General features: G+C 34.2%; 1 protein-coding gene across 2 annotated transcripts in view; it reads right to left on the bottom strand.

Moving 5' to 3' along the window:
* Positions 1–12,758, bottom strand: part of TRPM7 (transient receptor potential cation channel subfamily M member 7) — a 97,441-nt gene that overhangs the window by 47,483 nt on the left and 37,200 nt on the right. For both annotated transcript variants that reach the window (XM_069483777.1, XM_069483768.1), the window contains exons 11-16: positions 12,632–12,732; positions 7,267–7,401; positions 4,990–5,043; positions 2,003–2,143; positions 1,585–1,719; positions 748–1,028 (exon numbers count right to left, since the gene is read on the bottom strand). In XM_069483777.1, coding sequence (XP_069339878.1) covers positions 748–1,028; positions 1,585–1,719; positions 2,003–2,143; positions 4,990–5,043; positions 7,267–7,401; positions 12,632–12,732 — 847 coding nt within the window. The remainder of the gene's footprint in view (positions 1–747; positions 1,029–1,584; positions 1,720–2,002; positions 2,144–4,989; positions 5,044–7,266; positions 7,402–12,631; positions 12,733–12,758) is intronic.

Below are 12,758 nucleotides of genomic sequence, written 5' to 3'. Positions count from 1 at the left end.
ATATTCAGATTAACAACTTGCAGTTTTAAACCACTATTCTTAAATTCATTTATAATACTTTCCAGTTTTTAATATTTTCAAACTTATAGAATTGTGAGGCATTAGAATCATAGTAATTCTGTTTTCAGACATCTAAATTCATGTGGAAATCATAAAATATTAAAATATGTTATATTAAGCACAAGACTGAAAAGGTGAATCTAGACCACTTTCTCCTAGAAATAAAACTAGAAATACAACTATAGTCTCACAGGGAACCAAAACTGACAATGTTCAACACTCTGTTCAAAAAAGTCTCTAGATAGTATTTCAAACATAGGAAAGGGTTGTTACCTGGTAGAGAAGAACAATGTAACTAGGGACTAACCTAATCATGAGAAACACCTGAATCTTGAATCCCCACTAAGTAATCACAGGGCTCCAAAAATTTCATTAGCAAATGAAATTTTTCCTCATCTAATTGCAACTCTGTGCAATTATTAAGGTGATTTCTGGCACTTCTTCTTTCTCGCTGAAATACTTAACTCTAGAGTTGCAAATATAATAATAACCTCTTTCACATACATAGGCAGAAAAGTTTCGTTCTGAATTCTTAAAAATACATAATATATTTTAAAAATAATTTTTTCTTAATTACACCAATAAAATTATACATCTATATCCCCATTAAGGGCATGGAACTATAGCACCTAATCAAACACTATTTTACATTTTTAAAATGTTTTCAAATGGTAAAATATCACTTACTTGGAATATTGCTTCAGTTCTTCTGAAGTATCATCTACCAGGTCACTCTGCTTTGCTTCATATGCCATTGAACGATAGATTTTACAGGCAACTAATGCTTTAGCCATTGATTCTTCACCATGCTGCCATAAAAAACGGGCCATGACCTGCCTCTTCATAAGGCAAGCCCAAATTAACAGTTCATTAAGTGGATAAGGAAAGCGCTTGGTTTCTGGATCATCAATATCTACAATTTCATCTTTGGTTCTCTTCTTTTTTCCTTCTTCCATAGCTGTATCAATCTTCAAGGGAAAATAAATGTCAATAAGGCTCATTATATACAATAAGGCCATATGACATTCATGTTAGTGAAAATTTTTATAAAATATCCTTTACACTATTCTTCAACTTTTTATAACTGCACATAACAAAATAGTATAAACATGTAAACATGATTTTTATTACCACTCACAATTTTATAAAAATGCCATACCAACTGTCAGTTTTCCAATATTAAAGAAAGGGCCTAAATATTAATATTTCAACTAATATCTGATGAATGCAATTTTAATAAAGTAAAAGTTTGTCATACATGTTCTTAAGATGGAATAAAAGGAGTCAGTTAAACACTTATCAAAACATTTTATAGATTCAGTTATCATAGCTAAATATGAAAAACTTAATAGAATCATTAATGTAAATGAATGTTTCTGTATACAGGAAAATGAAGAGTTCAAGATATAATATATATAAAAACAAAAAAATAATTCTTACTAAAACAAGTACTTTTTGTTTAGTAACACTAATTAGAAAGAACAAAATAAAAATCCAGAAAGGATAACATTTAAATAAATATACCTTTGGTCGGTAGGGCTGTGCTGTTTTAATGAAATGATTATGTCTCATTTTTTCTTTTTTATCTGCCCTATTGCCAAAAGATTCATGACTCTTTCGCAACTGAGGAGTGCTGCTGGAGGTGTTTCGTCCAGATCTCTGAAAATGAGATCCTATTAGCTTTTACACATTTAAATACGCTGACATTTTATAAATATTCAAAAATCAATTTACATATGTGTACAAGTGTGTTTGTGTATGCACACAAAGTATGACTGGTTTACGATTTCAATTACAAAATATTTCTAATTACTCTAAGTTGAAAATCTCGTATTTTAAGACAATGTTACTTTCACCCTTCTATGTAACTAATTCTTAATGTTTAAAGTGCATGAGTTAACTTAAAAGCACATATATAGACTTCCCCCCAAATTTTACATACCCGATTATTTCCACCAAGACTATTGTATATTAATCGAAAACGTTTCCTAGTGTAGGTGCATCTGTAGGTTCCTCCCATGAGATATTCAATAACAAGTCCTATATCAATTAGAGTGATCTTATATCCTGGAGGAAGATTTCCCTGGAAATAAAACATTAGTTTTAAATAGATAGGACAGTATTTCTCAATATTGTCATGCCATGCCTAGGAATAAGCCTACTATCCAAAATGACAAATGTTTGTTATAAATGAGGGTTGCAGCAGCTATCTTTACAGGAGAAGGGATTGACTTGTTTCTCCATTTCCTTTTGTAAGAAGAGGGGATTCTGAAATTTTGAAGTCTCAAAGGTGTGGCTTGGGACAGGAGTACAGTCTAAAGCAGGAAGATAATTTGATCTCTCCACTGCCCTAATACTTCACACCTAGAGGCAATAGAACTGCTAAAAAGCCAAATATTTCATTTTTATTGTGGTAAATATCACAAAATACATTTTCCTACAAAATAATGCCATAAGTGTTAATTATTTTTCCAGATTGGCACATAAACACATATAAGTATTTTTTAACCAAAATTGTACTGGCTATATTACAGATTACACAAGTTTTTATAGTCTTCTCTAGGACTTAACTACCACTTGTAACCTTGCTTAAAGCAGCGGTCCCCAACCTTTTTGACACCAGGGACAGGTTTCGTGGAAGACGGTTTTTCGAAACGGGGCGGGGGAGGGGAAGCACTGCCATCTTGGCTCTACCTGAGACCATCAGGTGTTGGATTCTCATGGGGAGCATGCAACCTGGATCCCTCAGGTGCAGTTTGCAGTGGGGTTCCCTATGAAGGTCTGATGCCGCTGCTGATCTGATAGGGAGTGGGGCTCGGGCGGTGATGCAAGCAATGGGGAGTGGCTGTGGGTGCTGGTGGGGCTTTGCTCGCCTCCTGCTGTTTGGCTCAGTTCTTGGGGACCTCGGGTTTAAAACTTAAGACTTCATTTTCCAAGGGCAAAAATTTACAAATGAATTTTTGGAACATAAGCCATTTGTGAGTTTTGAAAGACTGTCTGTTTCAGAATTTAAGAACTGGTTAATTTTATTAAATAATCTTAAAGGGGTTAATCACCACATGATTTATATTTATCAACTAATTCTGTCCTCCTACCATCACCATTCTTTCCATTTTCCTGATTATAATTTCATGAACTTAGTATTGTCTTAAATATTTATATTTTTAATATGTTTCATCTGCAAAATATCTAATTTCTAGACAGCTAGTCTTTGAATCTCTAGCTTGAAAATTAATCAAAACATATATTTCCATCTTAAAAGGTTTTCATTTTAACTCAAGCAACCTCAAAATATGATTTATGATTGAGAAAGTCATCTATAACATTCTCCTATTTTTTTTTAAAAGCCTGACAAATGCCATTCTAATAGAAGCCTATTTGAATGAGAAATATTTAAATTAAGGAAAACAATGTGAATTATCTAAAATGTCATAGTGACCTGTTTCTCAAACTACATTGAGAACTCTTACAAAACTCAAGTTATTAATATGAATCAGAAAATATCCAATTACTGCCTTTATTTCAGGATTTATCACTTATGGAAATGAAAAAATTGGGCTTATTACTATAGCCACCAATGTAACAGCAGTCAATATATACAAACCCTCATATTTGTTTCCAGAATTAACCATCATAATTCTTTCTGCTGACCTATATAAGTAAACCATAATTAATGCAAATGAGTCTTCGAAACTTCTGGTCAAGAAGTCTCCCTGATTACTCAAGGTTTCTAGTTTAGCATTAAATAACAAAATACAAATGCAGAAAATGAAAATATTCCAGCTCTTGGGGAACTTACAAAACAAAAAAAAAAGAAAACAGAAAATGACCTTTCTGTTTTAAGTTTTAATAGTGCATTCACATTTAGTAGCAAGTTCAAACAAAGAATTCTAAACAGAAAGCATTTTAAGTTGATACTTAGAAAATATTGTAATTAATCAAATACAGGTACCAATACATCAAGGAAAATAAAACTATCTGATACCAATAATTTAAATGCCTATAAAAGTGTTGATAAATGTTTAAAACTATTAATTCCCAAAGAAACCCAATAGGAGAGAATAGGAACAAGAGTGCATCAATTTAGTCACCAAAGAATAGCTTTACACCATATGACAGTGTCACTACCAGTGCTAGATATTTTTAAAAGGCGAGAGAGAGGCCAAGTGTGGTGGCTCATGCCTGTAATACTAGCACTCTGGGAGGCTGAGGTGGGAGGATCACTTGAACTCAGGAGTTTGAGACCAGCCTGAGTAAGAGGGAGACCCAGTCTCTACTAAAAAAATAAAAATAAAAATAAAAAAATAGAAAAAAATTAGTCCGGCGTGGTGGCAAGAGCTACTCCCAACTACTCAGGAGGCTGAAGCAGGAGGATCACTTGAATCCAGGAGTTTGAAGTTACTGTGAGCTAGGCTGACACCACAGCACTCTAGCCCGGGAGACAGAATGAGACTCTGCCTCAAAAAAAAAAAAAGAAAAAAAAAAAAGTGGGGGTAGAGAGAGCATTTCACCATTTTTACTGGCCAAAGTCTGCCATCAAGATCACCACCCCGTGTTTCCCTCAATTTCCTTATTCAACATCCTTTACACTGGAACAAATTTCTGCAGAACACAGAGAATGAAAACACATTCTATCAATGATCTTCCCTTTATGGAATAGTGAGCTTTATAAAACGCATTACATTCTATCTTGGATGACTACAAGCTCAGGAAACTTGGCCTTAATTTCATAACCTTTCCTTTTTCTTGATTTCTGACACATTATGCTCTTTACTTCTCTTACCACATATTTAGCCCTTATTTTATCTTGTTCTAAAAACTGCCATTTTATTGCTGTTTTTAAAATGTATTTATATGTTTTTTGAAACAGATGAAGTAGAAATGACTTCTTAAAAATGCCCTTTTACAAAAACAAAAATAATCTCTTACCTGTTTAACATCTCGAACAAGATGAAATAGCATTGGATTAGTTGGACCTTGTTTCTTTAGAGGGGAAAAAAAGTAGAGCAAACTTTTATTTTTCTTCTAAACTAACTGAGCATTAAATAAATAAATAAATAAATAAATAACATAGCATAACTTAGACAATTCCTCTTTTTAACTTATAGCAGCAGTCCCCAACCTTTTGGGCATCAGGGACCAGTTTCATGGGAGACAATTTTTCCATGGATAGACTGGGGGGTTGGTTTTGGGATGATTCAAGCATATTACATTTATTATACAGTCAAACCTCTCTGCTAATGATAATCTGTATTTGTAGCCACTCCCCAGTGCTAGCATCACGGCCTCAGCTCTACCTCAGATCATCAGGCATTAAATTTTCATAAGGAGCACACAACCTAGATACCTCGCACATGCAGTTTACAGTAAGGTTCCAGCTCCTATGAGAATCTAACGTCACTGCTGATCCGACAGGAGGCAGAGCTTATGCAGTGATGCGAGCAATGGGGAGTGGCTATAAATACAGATGAAGCTTCCCTGGCTCCCCTGCCGCTCATCTGCTGTGCGGCCTGGTTCCTAACAGGCCACGGACCGGTACTGGTCTGTGGCTGGGAGGTTGGGGATCACAGACTTATAGGGCTTTTATGAACCTTTGTATACAAATTATATTGTCTTGGAGTTATTTTTTTAGGTTCTGTTCATAAAGGGGAACAACAAAGAAAAAGATTGTCACATTTACTGTCAAAAAGATAAATAATTTCAGAGTACATAAGTTTTTGTTCCATCATGTTATAAGCTGTTAAACTATTTAAAACTTTTTCAATAATTGATGTTAAAGGTACTACAGTATTATCTTAACAATTAAAAAAATTACTTGCCTTGCTAATGGGTCAATTTTTATTTTTACTGTTTTATATTTGCTTCATATTTCAGGGATAAACCTTACTTTAGTACAATGAATAATCTTTTTAATTTTTATGTTTGTTCACTAAAGACAGAATGCCAACAAAGTTCAATGTAACTGTGCTAGACACTATTAAAAGAAAAAATGGGGGACAATAAGATATAATACCTAGCCAAAAGAAACTTACAGTCCACAAAGGAAAATATAATTGTACTTACCTATGCCACCAGGCTTCATGGAAGCAGTGGCATGGCATTTGGGCTAAGTTCTAAACAATGAATAAAATTTCAATAAATGAAGAATAGTTGGAAGCAAATCACACCAGCATTGTGTAAACAGCAAATGCTCTTTTAAAAAGATTTATATTTTTAGTAGTAGATAGACATTATAGTTGAAACACTCAGTATTGCAAGGGGGCGGGGGGTGGATAAAAAGGCCAACTGAGAGAGATAGCTGGGGCAATATGTGAAGATCTTTGAAAATCAAGCCAAGGGTTTGGGTACTATTAGATACACACTGGAAAGCCATCAAAGGATTCTGAACTGGAGAAAGACATAGTAAAATATGTCATCACAAAAATAATTAGTTTAAAAAACTGATTTGAGAAAAAAACTATGGAAAAGGAGATTAGATTACTGAAGTAGAAATGATTAGGTAGTACAAAAACGTTAGGAATAAAAAGGAGATAAGTAGAAATTAATGAATGGATACAGCTTCGCAGAGAAGTCAAAGTTAGAAAGCTAGGATTTGGTTTGGTCATAGTGTTCCTCAAAGTATAGCTCAATTAAATTCATATTGGTTACACATAAAAACACTAAGAAGGGTAGTATTTTATCTCTGCAATCTAGTGACATGAAATTTGAAATGAAATGAGAGAGACTTTGTGACGGCAATAGGAAGTTTTCAGCAGTTCTTTACAAGAAAAATGAAAAACAGTATGTAAGATAAAAGGGGTATACCATGTGGTCAAAACCATGAATATAATAAACAAAGAGGAGGAAAAGGCAATGTATAATTCCTTCATTAGACAAAGGAGTCAAAAGAAACATACTTACTCTGTAATTAATAAGTTGATCCTACAGTGTTAAAAAAAAAAAGAGCGAGGAGAAGGCAAGGGAGATAGGAAAGAGACATAGACTTTATGGTTCTATGTGACTATGGTGACAGGGAAGGGCTCCAAAAACAGGGAAAGGGTTTCGCACTGTCACACAATCAATCCATAGTAAGATTGGCTATAATTTTTCCATATAACCAAGCAAGACATCAAAGACTTTATCAATAGTAATGGATATGTTCAGGTAAAATAACATTTCCCAAGGAAGATAAAATTTAGTTAACAAAGAATTTTAACATACACTTACAGTGTTGTAAAGTTCTTCCAGTCTTGGAATGGTAAGGAATTTATGCATGCTTACTCCATTTTCAATAAGAAGTTTTACAAAGGCAACTCTATCCATTACAAGAGCATCAAGCATAGCTTGTTCCAAGGACCCAACCTAAGAGTGTCAAAATTAATAAATACATTTCACACATTTTAATTATAAAAAACACTTCTAAATGTAAGTCCATAGGATTTATACCTACTTGTTCCTGAACAGTTTTAGAAAAAATTAGAAAGAGTAAAAGGTAGGACTTAAGGTATTAGGGAATAGATAAAAAGACCTCTCCAGAACAGCATTCCCCAAAGAATATTCCATAAACACTATTTCTGTAGGAGAAAAATTGTTACATGGAGAAGAAAAAACAAAGAATCAAACATCAATTAAATTTGGAGAAAGAATATCTTAAAGCAATAGTTCTCAATGTTTAGGGAAGGTTTTTTTTAGGAGGGATCATTTCAAAAACTGGGTGCCATTACTAACATTTAACAGATACCAGAAATCATGCAATATGCTGGACAATCCCACTCAAAAAGGAACTACCCCACATCCCACATAACTTTCTATTATCCCACTAGATGCCCATGAGTGGAAAACCAGTAACTCTGCTTTATAAATGAACAGAAAGTATTCTGTAATGATTTTTGTTCTACAGTGAATTTTCCAAAAATACAACTACCTTGTAAGTCAGGCAAGATTGTACTTAGGTTTCTTTAGAAATTTTTTTTTTTAGAGTGCTTGCTCTGTGGCCTCAGCCCCCTGAGTAGCTGGGACTACAGGGGCGTGCCACCATGCCCAGCTAGATTTTTTTCTATTTTTAGTAGAGATGGGGTCTTGCTCTTACTGAGGCTAGTCTTGAACTCCTGACCTCAAGCAGTTCTCCAGCTTCTGCCTCCCAGAGTGCTAGGATTACAGGTATGAGCCACCATGCCTGGCCAGTTTTCTTTAGAAATTTAACAGAAATTAGGCAGGGTGTGGTGGCTCACACCTGTAATCCCAGCATTCTGGGAGACTCAGGCAGGAGGATCACATGAGCCTAAGAGTTTGAGACCAGCCTGGGCAACACAGCAAGACCCTGTTTCTACCAAAAAAAAAAAAATTTTTTTTAAGTTAAAAAAAATTTTTTTAACAGAAATTATTCACTGTTAGGGAAAAATCACATGACAGCAATACAACCTGTGTGATGAGTTTAATGTAACACATTTGTATCATTGAGCATTTGTAGCTGTCCCTTATAAATTTTTAGAGCCTATTTTATACTTTTCAACAGACTTCCTAATCAAATCCTGGTAAATTAGTAGATACACATGAAATGTAGAGATTTTACTGAGTATCATTAATAAAGGTTGTTTTAATAGCTCCTATTATTGCTTCTGTATATTTTTAATAGTTGGGTACAACATGACTAAAAAAATCTTTCTGGCAAAAATCAATACCAAAACCATTGGTTTTTTACCTGTTATTTTTCATTCTCATTTTGATTCTGTCTTCAGAGGTTTACCACACAACTATACAACTTCTCTACAGCAGCTTGTATTACCATTTCTTTCTCCAATCTATCCTCAATTTCCATCACCTATCAAGGATATGATCTTCATGATATTTTAAGCATATACTGATGAAATGTATGCCTTATACATGATGGAATTTCAAGATGGAAGGTATGTTTTCTGTGACATTTTTCATTACTCAGCTCTGTCATAACAAGGAAAATATTTTGACATTATACTTAAAAACAGGGTCTACTTTACAAGAACATAATACTTCTTCATTTTCTCTACATTAATAGCCTATAATTTATCATGGCATGTTATTCCTATTTTACTTAAGATTTCCTTTTTTCTCTAATAACATACAAGTGATTTTGTCTTGTTATTACTCATTCTAACATTAATATTCTAACATTATTCTAGTGCCCACTTGGTCCTGTCTCTGTTCTTTCATCTGTTCCCCGTGGTATTTAAGTTACCAACAACATACCTATATTAGTTCACACAAATAACTGTAGCATTTATACTGATTCTATGTGTACTAAGTGTAACTCACTCACTTATGTCTTTGATATGTTGCCATTCTTGAACATCTCCACACTGAAACATTTATCTTTAATATAATCACTTTTCTATTTTATTACAATTACGGCATTATATTGGTTTTTCAAAAAATTTATGTAGTATTTATGAAATTTCATTTTAGTATAATAAAAAAGAACATAACAAAATTCTTATTTTTTAAAAAAAGAACATCCTGACTTGGCTTTATAACCACTGCTCTAGAAAAACAGTAAAACCTGACTAAAAAAAGATGCTGTTAAAAAATTTTTTCCTCAATCACCTGATGCATACTGAACTCCTGGCAATCAAGAGGAAAAAAAAGGAAAACAATTGTCCTGCAAACTCTAAGTTCAGCAAGAAGCATAAAATCAAATAGATAACACTGTGCAGAAAAAACCCATGAGACAAACCACATGTACACAGAAGATAAAGGCTTCATCCAAGCCTTTACATCTGAAGAGACCAAAATACCAAGGAAATTATTCAAGGGAATAAAAGGCTGGTTTACAGTTTTGAGTTTTACCACAGATGATTAACATTAATATCCTTCTCTGTAGTCCTGCAAGACGGGAAGTGACCAAATAAATTTTTGTATTATTATATAGGAAATACATTCCTATGATTTTTAAAAAAACATTTTCTTTAAAAAAAAAATCAAATGAAACAAAATGGTATAAAATAAAAATTTCTCTCTTCTGGCCCTCATTTCTCCATGTCAACAGTTCTACAAAGGTACTAATCACCGCATGGTACATATAGAGATTCATGAATGTTTGTATATTCATAAAGAGAATTTGCCACAATTAAGATCATACTATGCATATTTTTTCTGCAATTTGCTGTTTACATTTACTATGTGGATAAAAAAGATCTAGCTCATCCTCTGTAAAGGCCAGTAATATTTCAAGGTATAGATGAACATCTGATTTCCTCAGTCTCCTATTGATTCAGACATGTAACAAAATTTTATCAAGTGTTTACTGTGTACTAGGCTATGAATATAGCAGTAGACAAAACTGAAAAATATTCGTGCCCTCATAAAGTTTACTTTGTAGGAAAAGAAAGATAAATAATAAATAAATAAATAGCTAAATGATATGGTTTGTCAAATGGTGATAAATGCTAGAGGAAAAAAATGGCAGAAAAGAACACAGGAAATGCTGGCAGAGGGGGATGCTATTAAAATAGGGTAGACATTCACAATAGCTAAGATATGGAATCAACCTAAGTGTCCATCAATGGATGAATGGATTTTGTGGTACATATACACAATGGAATACTATATAGCCACAAAAGAATGAAAACCTGCCATTTACAACTACATGGATGGAACTGGAGAACACTATGTTAAGTGAAATAAAACAAGCATAGAAAGACAAATCTCACAGGCTCTCATCCCTATGTGGGAACTAAATATTAAATTTAAATAATATTTTTATAACATTAAAACAATTAAAAACAATTGATCTCGTGGAGACAGACAGTAGAATGACAGTTACCAGAGGCTGGGAAGGAGCATGGATAAAACGGGGATGGTTAATAGGTGCAAAAATATAGTTAAATAAAATGAACAATATTTGATAGCACAACAAAGTAAGTATAATCGAGACTGATGCTGGAAAATTCCTAACACAAAGAAATGTCAGGCTGGGCATGGTGGCTCACGCCTATAATCCTAGCACTCTGGGAGGCAGAGGCTGGAGGACTGCTTGAGGTCAGGAGTTCAAGACCAGCCTCAGCAAGAGTGAGACCCCATCTCTACTAAAAATAGAAATTAGCCAGACAACTAAAAAATAGGAAAAATAAGCCGAGTGTGATGATGCACGCCTGTAGTCCCAGCTACTCGGGAGGCTGAGGCAGGAGGATCACTTTAGCCCAGGAGTTTGAGGTTGCTATGAGCTAGGCTGATAGTATGGCACTCTAGCCTAGGCAACAGAGCAAGACTCTGTTTCAAAAAAAAAAAAAGAAACATTAAATGCCTGAAGTGATGGATACCCCAATTACCCTGATTTGATAAATTCACATTGTACACCTGCATCAAATCACATGTACCCTATAAAGACATACAACTATTATCTATTCGTAATAATTAAAAAGAAAAAGAAAAGAAAATAGGGTGGACAGAGAAAACAGACATTTGGTTAGACAAAAGATATGAGGAATTAAGCTCAGGTGGATATCTAGTAAAGAATGTTCCAGACAAAAAGAACAGCACGTACAAAGCCAAGAGATAGGATAGGAGCATGCTTAATATGTTCAAAGAACAACAAGAAGGCCAACAAAGCTAGATAAGAGAAAAAAGGGAATGGGGTGAAATGTAAAGTAAGAGAGGAAGTAATGGGGCAGATAATGTAAAACCGTATAGGCTATCGTACAGCTTTGGATTAGGCTCTGGGGAAATGGAATGTGATCCATTTTCTGTATGTAAAAGGAGAGGAAGACTGAGACTAGGGAAATCTAAAAAGATGCTACTGAAATAACACAAAAGAAGGATGATGACAGACCTGGATGATAAAATTGGGTATTTTGAAAACAGATCTGATAAAATTCACAGATAGAATAGGAATCCAATATATAAGAGAAAGGTAAAGGATGACACTAAAGTTTCTCATCTTAGCAACTGGGAAGAAGTTGTTTCTATTAAGTAGGCCAGGGAAGACTACAGAAGGGAGAGATTTAAATATCCAAAGGAACGATAAAATGGATTGTCTTATACAGAGAGCATGAATCCTGAGGCTTCTTTCAATTCTAGGATTTTTAGAGATCTATATACCCCATAAAAAAACAAGTTTTGGTTGGGCACGGTGGCTCAACATTCTGTCAGGCAGCCTGGAATCTGAGCACTCTGGGAGGCAAAGGCAGAAGGATTGCTTGAGGCCAGAAGTTTGAGACCAGCCTAGACAACACAGGTAGACCCCATCTCTACAGTAAATAAAAAATTAGCTGGGCATGGTGGCACATAACTGATCCCATCTACTCAAGAGAGTGAAGTGGGAGGATCACTTGAGCCCAGGAGTCTGAGATTACAATGAGCTATGATTGTACCACTGTACTCCAGCCTGGGCGAAAGATCAAGACCATGTCTCTTAAAAAAAAAAAAATAAAAAAATAAAATTACCAAGTTTTTATCAAGAGCTAAAATTAAATCCTAAATGGATTTAGACGTTGTAGAAATGTTTAGCTAAGCTTATTTTGAACTATTGGCAGGAAGGTAAAATGTCAAGTCACAGTTCCAACAAATACTTTGTTATTACTTAGTTTAATTGTATTGTATATGTAGATTATTTACATACCAGCCACTGCTGTCCATAAACAAACACATGATTTTTGGCAATGTCAACTCTATCCCATGCCAATGTAAGGATAAGCTGGTCAAATGCAGATGCATTAGTACCTAATCAAATAAAGAAAATAGTTGAT

The sequence above is a fragment of the Eulemur rufifrons genome, chromosome 2 (assembly GCF_041146395.1).
Source record: "Eulemur rufifrons isolate Redbay chromosome 2, OSU_ERuf_1, whole genome shotgun sequence".
Classification (NCBI taxonomy): Eukaryota; Metazoa; Chordata; class Mammalia; order Primates; family Lemuridae; genus Eulemur; species Eulemur rufifrons.
The sequence above is the reverse complement of the archived record's forward strand: the minus strand, read 5'-3'. Positions and strand labels throughout refer to the sequence as shown.